Below are 17129 nucleotides of genomic sequence, written 5' to 3'. Positions count from 1 at the left end.
CTTAAATTGATTAATTAGTGACAAATAGATTTTTTAATTGAGCTCAAATGGTGTGTCTTGGACATTCAATCAAACTAGAGCCCTAGAGAGATAAATGTAGTTACCAAAAATGAAAACATAATTATAATTTTAATTTAAAATTTTTATACCTTGCAAAGAATCTTTATGAATGCCAGAGTTTGCGTAGTAATGAACACACAGTTCAGATCATAGAAAAACTAACATAACATAATATTACGTTAAGAGATAAAATGAGATATACTGTAACATTAACATGAAGGGAAAATTTCTAGTCATCAGAAATGTTTATTATGGTACATCAAAATGGCTTATACAGATGCCAAACGAAATTACTGTTACTGTAAATTGTATGACAGTTTTACAACAGAACAATTTTCTAATAACCATTAATTAATAAAAATAAAAAAAACAGCCACTGAATATTACATTTCAGTATGAAAAAGATGTATGCGTATATTAAGTATATAAAGTGAATCTCCATTAATGTTTGTATAAAATGAAAAAGTATTGGAAATATATTGGTAAAATAAAGCTTTTTACACTGTAATAAAAAAAAAGAGTTTGCAATAATTGGTTTGCAATTACGAGAAAGAAAAAAAAGTCAGATTTGTGAGATAAAGCTCCAATTATCTTGTTTTAGAGATGCTGTTATGGTTTGATTCAGCATGTTATGTACAGTAAATTCATAAAACATGACATTGGTGAGCTCTGGAAATTTGTTTCTAGAAGCCTTGAGGAAAACATGTGATAGCACTGACACACTCGACTGATGTAGACACATACTCTAATGAGCACTCAATAATTGATTGTCTCTCCATTTTAACTTTGACGCAGCACAAACTCATTTCTTGAAAAGGCTGTAGATGAAATGATCATCGTCACTGGAGTCTCAGAAGCTGTGGTGAACTCTGGGTCACGGTGAGCACTGCAGCAGGCTCGTGCTGGCACTGACGGCGAATGAGACGGGCTGCTAGCGTGAGCAGGATCCCCGTGAGCAGCTCCAGGCAAAAGGACAGACAGGCCATGACCAGAGACCAGCCGAACGACATGTGGACATGAGACAGTGACTCAACATCCACCATGTGCTGCAGCTCTTCCAATGCCTGCTGAGAGTAACTGATATAGATGCTCACACCAGACACCGTCACCAGACCTGTGGACAAATAGTCATCATTACACTCCATTCAGTCACTAAACAACCAGACAGCAATAGACTTATCAGTAATTTTCATATAAAAATGTTCTCACAAAATGTTTTATTCAAACTTGTTGAAGCACACAGCAAAAGAGGGTTGACTAGACTTCAGATGGGTTACAAGCCTGACAATGCTGTATTTAGCCAATTTAGCAGGGAAGCCAGCTAGCCTCTGAGCCTAACCACACGACAGGTGCTTGAAACCCCATTAAAACCACCACTCTAACCTGTCTAACCAGCTTGGATAAGAAGGAACACCAGGGGCTTTATAAAAATGTGCATATGCACAGATTTGATCTTAGAATGTGCATACGCTAAAATCAAGACCAATGCTCTTTGACGTGCAAAAGTGCTTAGCGACACGTCAGGTCTTTCAGGTTACTTTCTTACCTAACAAGAAAGTGCATTAATGAAATGTCATTTAGCAGAAAAAGATTAAATAGTGTTACATAGTATTTAAAGCTATGCCTGACATCAGTCGTGGCTTTCGTTCTGCCAAATTTAACTGTATGATATTCCCCCCAAAAAAGTGCAAAAGCTGTCATTGGGGCTGTACCTTTTCAAAAGGTACTCTTTTGTGCCTTTTACTTACTAATATATACACTTTAGGTGCTAACATCTACCTATAAGGTATCAATGTGGACTCTTTTGAAAAGCTACTGCCCCAGTGACAGCTTTCTTTCTTTCCTAATTTATACCTAATTTATAAATCACACTGTATGATTTTTGAATTAGTTAAGATACACCTTACAGCACACCAGACATGCCATTTTGAACTTGCATTCCCAAGTTCAGGAGTATGAAAAAACAAAAACAAAAAACAGAGCAAACAGAAAGTCTATATTATAGTTTTCCTCAGTATGAAGCATAGATGTCATTCTAGCCATGACAAGACAAAAGTGCTACCGACAAATGTATAATCTTCCAGCCTGGGTGAAACCATTATGAACATTAACAACAATTTGGGAAAAATATGATGTAATTTAATGCAATACTATGTGAATGGTGCTCTGTGGCATGGCAGGATTTTGAACAGCCTCCATGTGAAAGCTGTCATGGCCTGATTCATCATGTTCTAGTGAAGTGAATGCATTATAGCAAAATCCTAACTAGGATAAGCAAATGAGTCTTTTCTCTAAAATGAAACTCAGTAGTGCACAAGCACAGGATATGAAAGTCACACAGGTTAGTGGTGGGAGTATTAATAGGAAGAAGATCTGTGCTTTTCTGAAGACCTGCTTGAAGGAACCGTCATGAACTCAGTCATCATTGCTGTAATTAACCCACTTACATGAAGCACAGCGAAGCCCTGACCTTTCACGATCACTTATGAGACATGACAGAAAGAAGAGAAGAGAGGTTTTCCTGCTGCTCTGCAATCATCAGTCATTTTTTTCAAATAATGCATTGTCTTTTCAAGACGTTAAAGAAATAATGCAGTGACACAGCTGATGTGGAGTCTGCTTCTGTGCTTGTCAGAGAAACTGACAGTAGACAGATGGCTATAGAAAGAAAAACAATTCATTTGATGATAAATTTTTTAGTTTCGACGAAGATCTGACCCAAATTTGGTGGTGAATAATTGACAGTAATTTAGACAAAAATGAAAATTGCATCTGCAGAGAATAAGATACAAATGTTTTGTTTTTTTAATTAATCTAAGATTTTTCTCCTTTATTATGATAAACTATAGAAATAGATAACACAGAGTACTGTGATTAATAAACCTTAATGCAATCATGACAAAAATAGAGAATAACAAATTATAAACCAGACGCTGTGCTACATTCAGCACAGTCATTAATAGAGAGCACTCGAGAGGAAAGGATATGAACAAAGGAGTCATTAAATAAGCTCAAATGTAATATTATAGAACTCCTGTTCTCACCCACCTTAATGGTAATTGTACATTTTAATTGTATTTTGTAAATATTAATTTTGATGGCTGCGACGCACTCCAAAAAAGTTGGGGCAAAGGCATGTGTGCAACTATTTTATATAACCTTTGCTTGAAACAAGACTTAAGCTGCTCAACAGTCCTTGGTCATTGCTGTGATATATTCTCCTCTTCATGACAAACCACACATTTTCCATAGGACACTGATTCTGCAGGGAGGCCACAAGGTGTCTATGAAACCTCAATGTTGTAGCACATACAGAATAAGACCAGGTTTTGTCTCATTCTAATAATCATGGACGTCAGTTTGATAGTAACAATCCCACTATTTGCCTCTGTCTCAGATTTAACACAAGAGCATGATGGTTTCTCATGCACATCTGTCATCTAAGAGCTCGAAGGTTAAGCACATTCAAAAAAAGGTTTGCTAACTTTCCATATACGGACTGAGATTTCTCCAGATTCCCTGAATATTTTCACAATATTATGTAAAAAATTATGTGTTATGTAAAATTATGTGATAAAATTATTTAGTTTTGTGAGTTAAATAATTCTAATCTAATTTGTTGTGATATATATATATTTTTGTTTTGTTTGTTTGTTTGTTTTTGTTTTTTTACTTCTGCAACACTCACACTATTACACTGACTAAGTATGTTAGGAACTGAGTTGAAATTGACTGATTTTTGAAAAGCGCTATCCCTTATAGCAAGTAACCACTGAATCAATGTTAAAAAAAATATTTGTCAGTGTTAATTGTGTTGAATCAATATCACTTTTGCGCCCGCCCTTAATGTTGAAAAAAAAAAAGGTTGAAAAAAATAAAAACATTATAGTGATCAGTGTCTGCTTTAGTAGGGCTCTTTGCTATTGCATTGTAGTGTTATGTTTTCATCTTTAGTTATATCGATTCAATGCAATTAACAATGACCATTTTTATCATTGATTCAGTGGTTTTCATCTGCTCTCTTGCTATCAGGGACGCTTACAGACAAGATCACTCATGTACGTGATCTCCTGTGAGGCTTCAGTACGTACACCTTTTTTTATTTAATCCATCAATCGTGTGTAATGTTCAGTTCTTATAAATCAAAAACTCATTGCACATACAGCAACAATTTACCTCAGCAATATCAAAATATACTACATAAGCAAAGGAAACTTAACTATACTAGCAAACAAAGCTGTGCAAAGTGCACATTTACATAGACTATACACCCTTCTGTGTTCTTGGGCAGGATAGTAGTTTTTTTTTTTAACCTCAGGAGCCCCTTTCAATGGAACTGAGAACAGAACATATTTAAAAAGATGTGATGGTCTCCGCTGACCTCAGTGTTTCAACCTCTACAGATCCCAGTGTTTTTCTCTGCTCCATCACTCCCTTAATTCAGCTACACTTCAGTTTTCTGATGTGCTCAGACTGGAACACAAGCACCTGTTACAGTGCTGCAAAAGAGCCAAAACTACACTCCATCATCATCATCATCATCATCATCATCATCATCATCATATCCTAACACAAACATACTATCACAATAATATTGAGGACAGGATAAACAGAAATATTCTACTGACAAAAAAAACTATGTCATTCCCACTTCTATTCCGATGTGTTCCTACAGTAACTCTTCAGAAATATTGTAGCACACATCATGTTATCTTTTGATATCTTTTGAATTTGCAGCTTTTTATTTTTTAATGTAAAGAAGCAGAGGTATAATGCAAAACAGCTACTTTAAATGCCTGTGTGGATCCAGTAACACCATGACCTGAACATCTGAGAATTTATTTATTTTAGTCAGAATTATTTTTGATGTCTGTGCTTGTTTCACTGAAGACTGTGAAGTTTAATGGAGACTCAATTGTTGTCAGGATGAGCCTTTATGCAGAATCTATTTGTGTGAATTTCTAACATCCACAGATAAGGACACAACTATAAGAAATAAGTTCTGCTTGGGAAAACATATCTAAATGAAAATAAACAATGCGCTGTAAAGCTGTGTGGATTTGTGAATTAGATCTAAACACTTAATGTTAATAACGTTCAGGACTTGGATTGTGCACTTTTCTCTGTCCGTTATTTTTCATATGCATTCACAACATCAAAATATAATGAATTTGTCACATAATAACAAAATATAGCTGGAGAAACTGGAGTTTCAAATTATGCTAGATGTAAACTGAAGGTCTCAGTTATTTAAAACAACACTGATTTTGGTCAGTAACACATGCAAGCCAAACCAAAAGACTCCAACCAAAAAATGTTGGTAAGAGTACATTTACAGCTACACCCCTGTTTATTTTTTGCCTGGAACATAATTTGGATCAGGATAAGAACATAAATCCTCTAAACACATTAAACACAATAATTCAATATCTTTGCTATTCATTACTCCAGCCTTTGTGGATTTGTATTATTGAGTTATTAAAACCCCTCGCTGTGTGAAACCATTCCCTCTGCTGGAGCACCTGACATTTTCTCTTTTCTTTCATTCCCATTGTGTTTTATACATTGTGTTTTATTTCATGTCCCACTGACCTATACAGAACACAGACTCCAGCGATACCACTGCTGAGACCTCATTTCATTTCAGCTGATGTGAGTAGATGTTAAATAAATGTCATGTAGCTGTTAATGGGACTCACTGCAGATGAGGAAGTATGCAGCGATGCAGGAGAGAAGAGTGCTGCTCTGAGCCAAAGACGCCACCAGACCGAAGATCCCCCCAAAGACCAGCAGCACCAGGCTGAGAGGCAGCAGGACCACTATGACCCTGTGCAAGTCTGCAGAGACACATACATGCCTTTATTACATGATCAGTGTAACCTGCTGCCTAGGGTGACCATATGTGCCGTTCATACGGGACACGTCCCAGCCAGGATTTTAATAATGCCTTTAAACATCCAGAGCAGTTTGACCAATAACATGCAGTTATTGTACATAATCGACCAATCGTGGGGCTGCGTGTGAGAAGGTGAGATCTAGAGGCAATGATCAAAGCGATGCAAATATGAGCACGAGTTTGTTCGTTCGGTTGACTTAAAGCATCACTGTGCACAACCCCCCAACAACCCCCCCCCCCCCCCCCCCCAAAAAAAAAAACAAAGTGTGCCACAATGCTTCAAGTCAAACGAACGAACAAACACGTGAAAGCGATTCGAAAGCATAAGGAGCCATCTGCTCTGGTCTTTATAAATCTCATGAATGTTACAAAATGATCAACCTGCACAGTGCAAATAGACAAAACCTGGATATTTTAGGCAATATAAAAATCCTGGCTGGGACGTGTCCCGTATGAACAGCGAATATGGTCACCCTAAGCACTGCTGCCATACATTCAAGTTTACTTTTTGAATGCAAAAATATTCATAAATCTTTGGTGTTCTCAGATTTAGTAAGCTCTTCTTGCTTTAGTGTTACACAGTCATTTAATCATGTTACATTTTAATCAAGTCACTTTTCAGCTTCCTACAGTAGATGAGATAACTTCAGTTATTCGGAAATCTAAATCAACCACCTGTCAACTTGATCCACTTCCAACTCAATTAATTAAAGTATGTCTGTCAGTTATTTTGCCTTCTATCACTGAGATCATTCATTCTTCTCTTATTTCTGGCAGTGTTCCCTATATAAAGTGCATTAATAACTCCTGTCCTCAAGAAACTAGGTACTGATCCAAATAATTTTAATAATTTTCATCCAGTTTTTTAACTTGACATTTTTATCTAAAATCCTGGAAAATGTTGTTGCAACACAGGTACATGAACATCTACTAATAAGGAATTACTGAAGAACTAACAGGTGATTATTCATTAAGACTTACCTCACTACTATTAACTACTAAGGAAGATGTGTTAACTAAGTATGTAATATAATTTAATGATTGTGTTAAGTAACAGTTAGTTATTCAATAACTAATATATTCTGTCATACCTACTGAAGAACGTCTCGGTTACGTACGTAACCCTCGTTCCCTGATGGAGGGAATGGAGACGTTATGTGGAACGACATATGGAGTCTCACTTGGGAGGCCAATCATCTCTGAATTTAAGAGAAAATGCCAATGAAAATTGGCTAGTGGATTAACATACCTGAGCCACTCCCCGTGCCAACGGGTATAAATAGGGCGACAGGTGCATCCACTCATTAGGTTTAACGCTGAGGAGCCGAGAACGTGTCCCGGCAACAGAGAATGGTTCAAGGTTGTGGCATGGGGACATAACGTCTCCGTTACCTCCATCAGGGAACGAGGGTTACGTACGTAACCGAGACGTTCCCTATCTGTCGGTCACTACGAGTTATTTCGAACGACATATGGGGTCCTATGGAAAACGCCACAACCTGAACACCGTCACAACCCTGTGGAGCTGCAATTGTCGACAAGCCCTGGTGTGCCACAAAAGCTACGCTTAAGGTCGTAACCTTCCGAAAGCCCCAGCGCAAATTCACTGACCTTGGCACCGAAGGGGCCAGAGGGAAAGTACATCGCTGCTGGAGAAGGCCATGCTGCTGTTCCCCCCACATAAAGTTCATGGAAGGGATTTCAACCTTCAGAGAAAGATAGCTTCAAATCTTCCCTATTTGTTCTTTCAGCTTAGCATGACAATGGGGAAGCGAGCCTTAGAAAAGGTCGCTACGGAGACAGAGATGTATAAAGTACTAGAGAACCATACTTGAGTAAAAGTACAAGTGCTCTATCAAAAAAGTGACTTGAGTAGAAGTAGAAGTGCTCTTTAAGAACCACACTTAAGTAGAAGTACTAAAGTATTCAACATTTTTTGTACTTAAGTATTGCAAGTAGTCTATTTTAAAATTTACTACTCAAGTACTGAAAGTAAAAGTAGAAGTATTGTGTTATGTAGCTATTAAAGAAAGTAGTCAAAAGTTTGAACATATTGTTTTTACTATTTCAAATGATTAACCTAAAGGACAATCACAATTCCTTTGACTGTAACTTCTTGTAAACAAAAAACGGTTACTAGGGTTAGTTAGCCCAATTTGCAAAATGATGTCATTAATAACTTACCCTCATGTTGTTTCAAACCCGTAAGATCTCAGAGGGTCATTTAGAATTTTTTGAAGCATCGAAAATACATTTTGGTCCAAAAATAGCAAAAACTATGACTTTATTCAGCATTGTCTTCTCTTCCGTGTCTGTTGTAAGACAGTTAAAAACAAAGCAGTTTGTGATATCTGGTTCGCGAACGAATCATTCGATGTAACCGGATCTTTTTGAAACAGTCCACCAAATCGAACTGAATCGTTTTAAACAGTTTGCGTCTCCAATACGCATTAATCCACAGATGAATTAAGCTTAACTTGTTTAATGTGTCTGACACTCCCTCTGAGTTAAAACAAATCAATATCCCGGAGTAATTCATTGACTCAAACAGTACACTGACTGAACTGATGTGAAGAGAGAACTGAAGATGAACACCGAGCCGAGCCAGATAATGACTCGTTCACGAGTCAAGAACCGTTTGTGTCAGACGCGTCCGATTCGTGAACCGAGGAGCTGATGATACTGCGCATGTGTGATTTAGCGTGAAGCAAACCGACACACAGAGCGTCTGGAACCGAACTGATTCTTTTGGTGATTGATTCTGAACTGATTCTGTGTTAATGTTATGAGCCCATGTGCAGTCAACGCCAATGACGCCATTGCATCGAGCGCAAAAGAATCGGTGAAAGAAAGAACTAACGTTACTGGTCATCCGAAAACCGATGCAACCGGTTCTTGACTCGTGAACGAGTCATTATCTGGCTCGGCTCGGTGTTCATCTCTCTCTTCACAGGGTCTGTCAAAGGAAGACACGGGTTTGCAAAGAGGGAAACCTTACCGTGGAAGAATACACATATGGGGTTACCCGTAGGGAACCAAGCCATATGAACACCTAGCCCAGCATAGGGGCTGACCGGAACTCCCAGGAGGGAATCAGGGGTGTCCTAGGAGGATGTAACCTTCTGGCACCCCTCAGGAACCTAACGATCAGGTCATGCCTCCCCAGAGACTGGCCGTCCACTGCATCGTGATGGGCTGCAATGGCAGCCACATACACTTTCAGTGTGAAGGGTGACAGCCCACGCTCCAACCTTTCTTGCAGGAAAAAAAGCAAGACTCTGACCGGGCATCTCCGGGGGTCTTCTCGGTGAGAAGAACACCAATTCGTGAACAGACTCCACTTCAGAGCATAGGCCTGCCTCGTAGAGGGGGCTCTAGCCTGAGTGATAGTGTCTACCACCGCTGGGGGCAGATCACTTAGGTCAAAATTGTGCCAAGCCCCTGATAGAGAAGGTCCCACCTCATGGGGATGCACCAGGGAGGGGCTGTCACGAGGAGCATGAGTTCCGAAAACCAGGTCCGGGTGGGCCAGTAAGGCGCAACCAACAGGACCTGTTCCTCGTCCTCCCTGACCTTGCACAGTGTCTGTGCAAGCAGGCTCACTGGGGGAAACGCATACTTGCTTAAAGCCCGAGGCCAGCTGTGTGCCAGTGCGTCTATGCCCAGGGGGGCCTGGGACAGGGAATAGTACAGCTGGCAGTGGGAGGACTCATGGGAAGCAAACAGGTCTACCTGGGCTTCCCTGAACCGACTCCAGATCAGCTGGACCATCTGGGGATGGAGTCGCCATTCCCCGGGGAAAGTGAGCTATCGTGAGAGCGCGTCGACTGCATGATTGAGCTCCCCCGGGATCTCACAGTCCCCCGAGAAACCAATCATCCAGCCGCTAGGGCTTGGGACTGGGCGGTGTAGTCACCTCCAGCCTGATACTCACAGCTGCCCGGGCAAGCATGGCCGACAACTCCAAGTCAGATTCGGCAGCAGCGACAAAACACAAGGGGGGCAGCCCCACTGAATCCTCATCCTCAGAGGTCGATAACCCATCCCCCGATGCAGTAATTGACATCTGATTCTCGGGCGGCGCACCGAAAGACACGCTGGGACAACCATGAGACGGCCCAGCAGAATCAATCGGCAGCTGCACGGGACAGGCGCTGCGGGAGGAGTGAGAGGTCCGTGGGTCGTGGCTCGGCGGAGAAGCTCTCACTGTAACCCTCAGTTCTCCCAGAGCGCCAGCCGGCGGTCCTCTGCTCGAGCCAGAGAAACCGGGACAGGTGGCAACAGAGGGGTCTGCTGCACTCCCCTTGAGGACTGAGAGACGCGATCGCAGTGCTGCCATGTTCATACGCCCACAGTAGACACATGAATCATCCAAGAGCGCAGCCTCAGCATGTTGGATGCCCAGACACTGCAGACAACGCTAGTGACCGTCAACCGAAGACAGGAAACGACCGCATCCAGAAGGACACGGATGAAACGGCATCTTGAAAAAGACGCGAATTGTCCGTGATTTGCTCTTTTAGAACTGTTTTTTTAGCCTAAGCGCCCAGGGGAATCGCCGTCACAGGGACACCGCTGTACCTCGCCGTCACACCAACCAGGAACAGCTCCTCAAAACAAAGATGAATTGGCTTTGTAGTGACTGCTCTCATCAACTATTCGGCTCCGAAGCAAAAATCTAATGAGTGGATGCACCTGTCGCCCTATTTATACCCGTTGGCACGGGGAGTGGCTCAGGTATGTTAATCCACTAGCCAATTTTCATTGGCGTTTTCTCTTAAATTCAGAGATGATTGGCCTCCCAAGTGAGACCCCATATGTCATTCGACATAACTCGTAATAACTCGATAGATAGGGAACTGTTAATTATCTACTAGTTAAGGTTCAATAAAAATAACTGTGAAATAACTACAATTACATTGAATTGTGACCCTTTCAAATAAATATTAGTAGTAGCAGTAGTATGGAAATCCTATATTAATAAATGCAATACATTTACACAAGTTTTTATTCTGTATTGAATTGTTTTTTGAGTGTTTTGTAAGAAATCAGCTTCTGATAGGAACCCCACCACCACTCAAGTGCCTTGTGATAACTTACCTTAGTTTCTATATTTTATATACATTACTGTGTGTGTGCCTCTTCAGCATATTAGATTCAACTGTACCACATTACCATTAATTTAATACTTGTATGTAAGGCAAGGATTGAGGGAAAGTGAAAATACAGGTTACCAAATAGTAATTAATAAAGAATTATCAAATAATTCTGCAGGACTTATTTCAACCTGAAAAATTAGGCCTATTCTGAAGTAAAAGGAATACTGGGAACCCATTAGTAATTAATAAAGAATTATTAGATAATTCCTCAATAATTACTTAGAACCTGAAACAGTATTCTAAAGTGAAAATATAGGGAACCCATTAATAATAGATGAAGAATTATTGGTTGCACTTTATTTTACAGTACATGTACTAACATGTCCTTATAGTGTACTTACAGTGTATTTATCTAAGAAAGTTCTGGTAATACAACGTAACTACATGGGTAAGGTTCAGGGTTAGTACCTAGTTATTACATAGTTATTGTAATTACTATAATAAGTACATAGTATGTACCTGAGGAACAGGACTGTAAAATAAAGTGCTACCGAATTATTCGATAATTCTGCTAGAATTACTTATAACCTAAAACGGTTCTAAAGTGAGTCTATTAGTGAATAATAATTGCTAAATCATTTTGACTCATAAAAACATCAAATCAAACTCACACAAAAATACTATAAAATCATAAACTTTATAAAATACACAAAACAACTTTACGATCTTTATTTCAGATGAGAACATTTCTTTATACAGCATGTTTTATTCCATTTTAACATGTATACTGCCCACATTTGAACTAACAAACATTTTGTATTCAAAAGTTAAACATTTAAAATCAAACTGTTACTTAACACAATCATAAAATTGTATTACATATTGATTAGCTAACACATCTTTCTTAATAATTAACAGTAGTGTGTAAAGTGTTAATGAAAAATTACCTGCTAGCTCTTCAGTAATTCCTTATTAGTTATGCAGTAAGTAAGAAACAGTATTCTAAAGTGTTACCAATAATCTATAGGAACAATTCCAATCAAGTTTTCGTTCCTGTCATAGTACCAAGACTGCCTTTGTCAAAATTTCCAATGGTTTATTGGCTGACTCAGGTCTTTGTTTGTTTGTTGATACTTTATTGATCCTTTGCAGGAAATTATATTGTCACGGCAGCTTAACACTCAGACACCACATTTGACAGAACAAATTACTTCCAACCAATCTACAGTTAAACAACAACAACCAAAAATAAATAATAATACCTATATAGAATATTCAGTAACAGATGCATATTCAGTACAGAACATTCAATAACAGAAGTAAATATAAAATATTCAGTAACGTGAATATTCATAACACATTAAACCTTCTAATGGCCACTGGTACAAAGGACTTCCTGGTACGTTCAGACTTGCACTTTTGTGCAATCAACCTACGGCTGAAGGTGCTCTTATTGATCAACCCCAGCACATGGATTGGATGTGAGGAATTGTCCATGATTGATTTTTGCTTAGATAGCATTCTTTTCTCAGCCACGTGCTCGATCACATCAAATTCAGTCCCCACAACCGAGCCTGCTTTCTTAATCAATTTGTTACCTCGATTTAGATCTCCCATGCGAGCACCCTCTCCCCAGCACACCACAGCAAAGAACAGAGCACTTGCCACCACTGTCTGATAGATGTTGCACAATAGAGGACGGCAGATGTTAAATGACCTCAGACTTCTTAGAAAATAAAGTCGGCTTTGACCCTTTTTATACACTGTCTTCATGTGGCTCTTCCAGTCCAGCTTATCATCTAGCTGTATACCGAGATATCTGGGACTGGAGACCAACTCCACTTCACTGCCCTGGATTGTAATTGGGATTATCGGTGTCTTCTTCCTCTTCCTAAAATCCACAACCATTTCCTTTGTTTTTGAGATGTTAAGTTGGAGATAGTTGTGGTTGCTCCAACCCACAAACTGTAATAGTTCTCCTGTACTCCTCCTCTTCACCTCCTTTAATTAAGCCAACAACGACCGTATCGTCTGAGAATTTCCGGAGGAAGCAACTGCCACTATTGTACTGAAAGTCTGCTGTATAGATAGTAAACAGTAACGGGGCTAGCACGGTTCCTTGCGGCACCCCCGTATTACTCAGAATAGTATTAGAGACACTATTCTGCAGACGCACGTACTGTGGTCAACTGGATAAATAGTTCATACACCACTGGACCAGTGATGAATCCAGCTGCATCCTCCTCATCTCCTCACACAGCAGTTGGGGCTGGATCGTGTTGAAGGCGCTTGAGAAGTCTAAAAAAGTCAACCTCACAGATGCATCAGGAGTGTCCAGATTTGCATAGGTTCTTTGTAGCATGTAAATAAGGGCATCATCCACACCCATGTTGGACTGATATGCAAACTGCAAAGGATCCACGTAATTTGTCATACTGGCCTTGATGTTTATATTAGTCTTCTATTTATATTAGTTCTTCTCGATTTAACTTCAGTGTTTCACAACATTTACCATGAAATTCTATTAGACAGATTGCAGTGCTTTGGAATTGTGGGTACTTCCCTGGCTTGGTTCACATCCTATCTCTGACGTGATTCAAATCTAAGTTATCAAGTATTACTACAGGTGTCCCAAAGGGTTTCATTTTGGGCCTATTCCATTTCATTTTTCAATCTACTTTATCCTAGAAGTTCTATTATGGAACACAAATCTCCTGTTCTTCAACATCTTCCGTGGCTTCCTGTTAAACAACTTGTCGAATTTAAAATCTTACTTCTTGCTTGTAAGACATTGCATAACATGCCCCCTTCCGACTTATCTGATCTACTTTCAAGGCAAGGCAAGACAAGACAAGGCAAGACAAGGCAAGGCAAGGCAAGGCAAGGCAAGGCAAGTTTATTTATATAGCACATTTCGTACACAATTGTAATTCAAAGTGCTTTACATAAAAGAAAGTAAAATAATAATGAAGAACAAGAATAAAACAATCAATTTTAAAACTTTTAAAATTATTATTTTTTTTTTAACTTATTTAAAATGAATATAAAATAGTTAGAAAATGATTTCACATAAAATGAAATAAATAAAAAAAACAGTGAAAATATAGTGCAATCATTTCGGACATAGCACAGTCCTCATTCAATAAATGCACAGCTAAACAGAAGAGTTTTAAGTCTAGATTTAATTAAATGTGACTAGTGTTTTAGCACATCTATACTTTCAACATATGTCCCCTCTCAAACTCTTAGATCATCAGATACATTATCTTTAGTCATTTCTCGTATGTGTCTGGTTTCTATGAGGTTCTCAATTTTTTATTTAGGCTGCTCCTTATCTGTGGAATTTCCTTCCACAAGATATTTGTGATAGTGACTTTTAGAAAGGCATGCAGTGATATCTTTATGTATGATTGTATAGATATGATTGTGGGTTTTAATTGTTGCTTATTAACTGTTTTATGTGTTTTATTTGTATGTATGGTGTCCTTGAGTGTCATGTAAAGAGCCCATAAATAAAATGTATTATTAATATCAATGTAGAAATCTGAAGCACAGGGGACATTTTGTCCTTTCAGGTTCAGTGAGTTTGAACTTGTGACCATTGGGGGTGTGTGATATGTCTTGTTTATGATAATGTCATAATTGTTGTTTCAACAGTGTGGAAACTGAAATTATTGAGTATGCTACTCACTCATAAAAACAAACAAATATGATAGCCTAGTATAATGTAGTTAGAGTGACCCCAAAATGTAACAAATGGGGGAAAAAATCCCCCCTATTCATTTTTTTAACTTACATTTTTAAAGCAATTTCAAAAGAACAATATTTTTTCTCAAAGATCAGTATGACTGCAAATGTGATATTGATTTTATTTATTGTTTTATTATTATTATTTCATACACCAGTTCAATAAACAAGACATTTATATTGTCAGTTATATTGTCGGTAAATTTTCTATTTTGACACCAAAAAATAGATTATCTATGAATATTTAATTTGTTTCTAAATTAGTCTATTTTAAACAAATCAACATTCATAAAGACAGTCATTTGCTTGTTTCTTGTTCCAGTCCCTTGAACAAAATGGTAAAATGAATAATTCAGTGACTCACTTATTAAGATCCTACCTTGCTAAATTATATATTTTGATCTTCACAATATCATTTTGAAAACATTAATCTCATAGCATTATTATATGCAATTTTAATTGCGGTGTAAATGTATCTAATGGCTGCATCTTTGCCACTTTTGAGGTGCAAAAAATGTGTTTTATTGATTCTAATGTAATTTGGTCGATAACAGCCTACAGTGTCTGATTATTCTAACTGAACTTATTGATTAAATGTAAGTGGTACATGAAAGATACTTCATACATCTAATTAGCTTAGAATAAATTGTCCTGCAAGTGAGCTTGCTAGTGGAAATCAATTTAAGATGTAAGGGTTTCTATCACTAGCATGAAATAATCACCACCAGAATATGAAGAATATGAAAAAGCTTTGGGAGTCATTTGTCCACAACACAAACCAGCACAAAATCACACTCAGCAAAGTAGCTTCTAATTTATGTTATCGACAAAATCCCAGAAAATATAGAGATATCCTCTTTTCTGTCAATGTGCTGTTGCACACCCCTTCTATGACTACTAACCAAAGACCATCAGTTTTGATAATTGTGCAATCTCTCTTCTAATAAAGGTGGGCAGTGATGGATCAGGATGGATGTCATGCTGCGAATACAGCTCTTAAAGAGACAGAGGATACACTAACCATACATAACAAGCCTATTTCCAGCGTCACTCTCTGATTATGGCTAATGTGTAGATAGCTTTCAGAGACTCACTTAAAAGGTGCTTCTCCTGCTCGGTGTGGTCGGAGGTGTCCGTGTAGAATGAGATGTCATGATAACTGCCATTCTGTCCTGTGGGTCACATTGAAACACCAGTCAAGTAAAAGCTGCTAACACCCATTATGCTTTAAACAGTTGCCTGCAAATCAATTTTCATGGTAATCTCGACATATTACACCTTACGAGGAAAAGCAGCATTTGTGTTAGAGGGGGAACTATATCTTTACAGCAATTAGAATGAAATCGAAAACAGATCTTTTAATGCGACAGATTTAGTAACTGTCATCACATCGCATCTAACATTAAACATTAAGAATTGTGTGAGGAACTACTTCTCTTTTTAATTGCCTTTAGTGCCATTAAAACAGCTTCAGAACTGGACGAGACATTAATTATGTGCTTAATGGAGACTCAGGCAGTGATGAGGACTGTATCTGTGAATACTTGTGAAATAACTTTCTTTACAACCAGTCAAACCATATGACAGTTTAGTGCTGCAAGAATAAGATTACAAATGCTTTATCCATTTAATCATGAGACACATGAAATGTAAAACAGTATGAAGGATAATGAATAAATGCACATTAAGATCATGCAGGCTACTTCATCAGTACTCAGTATTAAGGCTAATGTTTAATGTTCACATGAACATGTTAATGTAAAAAGATTAATTGAGCAATGATTAAATCCTCTTACAGAAGATGAAGAGAGATCACTGTTAGAGTATACTAAATGTGAGCAACAGATGCACAAAACTCGACATCAAAGAAGCTCAAGTTGTCTGTGTTCATCTTACCTTCATATATCCTCCAGAGTCCGGAGTGAGAGCTGCTGTATTCCAGGCTGGAGTTCTTCCCTTCATCCACATCTATAATGTACCAGTATTCAGTGCCAATGGACAAGGCAAGCAGGATGAAACTGAGCAGCCCGCACAGACCTGCAGAGATCACAACTGTCCCAAAGTTCATCTTCGTCAGTGCTACAATCCCTGTAATGATTTGAGCGCTGAAGGCTATCATTCAGGTCCTTTAAAGCCCAGTGCGTTCAGAGCCATTAAAGCACATTACTCCATCTTAATTTCTCCAGATTTATCCAAGCTGAGAGAAGAATCAGCTCTCAGGAACAGCTGGATGAAGATACTGCAGGGTTTTCCTCGGCATCTCTCCTGCACAGCTGTATATGGAGTGACAGCAGAAGCTCTGAACGCTCTCAGTCTACTCTCTCACC

The 17129-nt window shown here is 38.6% G+C and overlaps 1 protein-coding gene and 1 long non-coding RNA gene across 2 annotated transcripts in view; both read right to left on the bottom strand.

The window, feature by feature from the left end:
• The window catches only part of LOC127944497 (uncharacterized), a 145244-nt gene that overhangs the window by 108139 nt on the left and 19976 nt on the right, over nt 1-17129 (bottom strand). The gene's annotated exons all lie outside the window — the stretch shown is intronic.
• Nucleotides 683-16885, bottom strand: LOC127944457 (transmembrane protein 235-like). The gene is made up of 4 exons (XM_052540383.1): nt 16699-16885; nt 15897-15974; nt 5760-5897; nt 683-1174 (listed from the first exon to the last, which is right to left on the bottom strand). Exons 1-4 carry the CDS (start codon nt 16868-16870, stop codon nt 900-902), a joined length of 663 nt encoding a protein of 220 aa, XP_052396343.1. The 5' UTR covers nt 16871-16885; the 3' UTR covers nt 683-899.

Source organism: Carassius gibelio, chromosome A3 (genome assembly GCF_023724105.1).
Source record: "Carassius gibelio isolate Cgi1373 ecotype wild population from Czech Republic chromosome A3, carGib1.2-hapl.c, whole genome shotgun sequence".
NCBI classification, from domain to species: domain Eukaryota; kingdom Metazoa; phylum Chordata; class Actinopteri; order Cypriniformes; family Cyprinidae; genus Carassius; species Carassius gibelio.
This window is presented reverse-complemented; position numbering and strand designations above follow the sequence as displayed.

Bases quoted from the DNA above. Each gene is read 5' to 3' on its own strand.
- LOC127944457 (XM_052540383.1), bottom strand. From the start codon at position 16,870: ATGAACTTTGGGACAGTTGTGATCTCTGCAGGTCTGTGCGGGCTGCTC. The intron at 15,975-16,698 runs GTAAGATGAACA...TGTGACCCACAG, and splicing joins ACTCTGGAGGATATATGAAG to GACAGAATGGCAGTTATCAT. The intron at 1,175-5,759 runs GTGAGTCCCATT...ATTTGTCCACAG, and splicing joins TGCATACTTCCTCATCTGCA to GTCTGGTGACGGTGTCTGGT.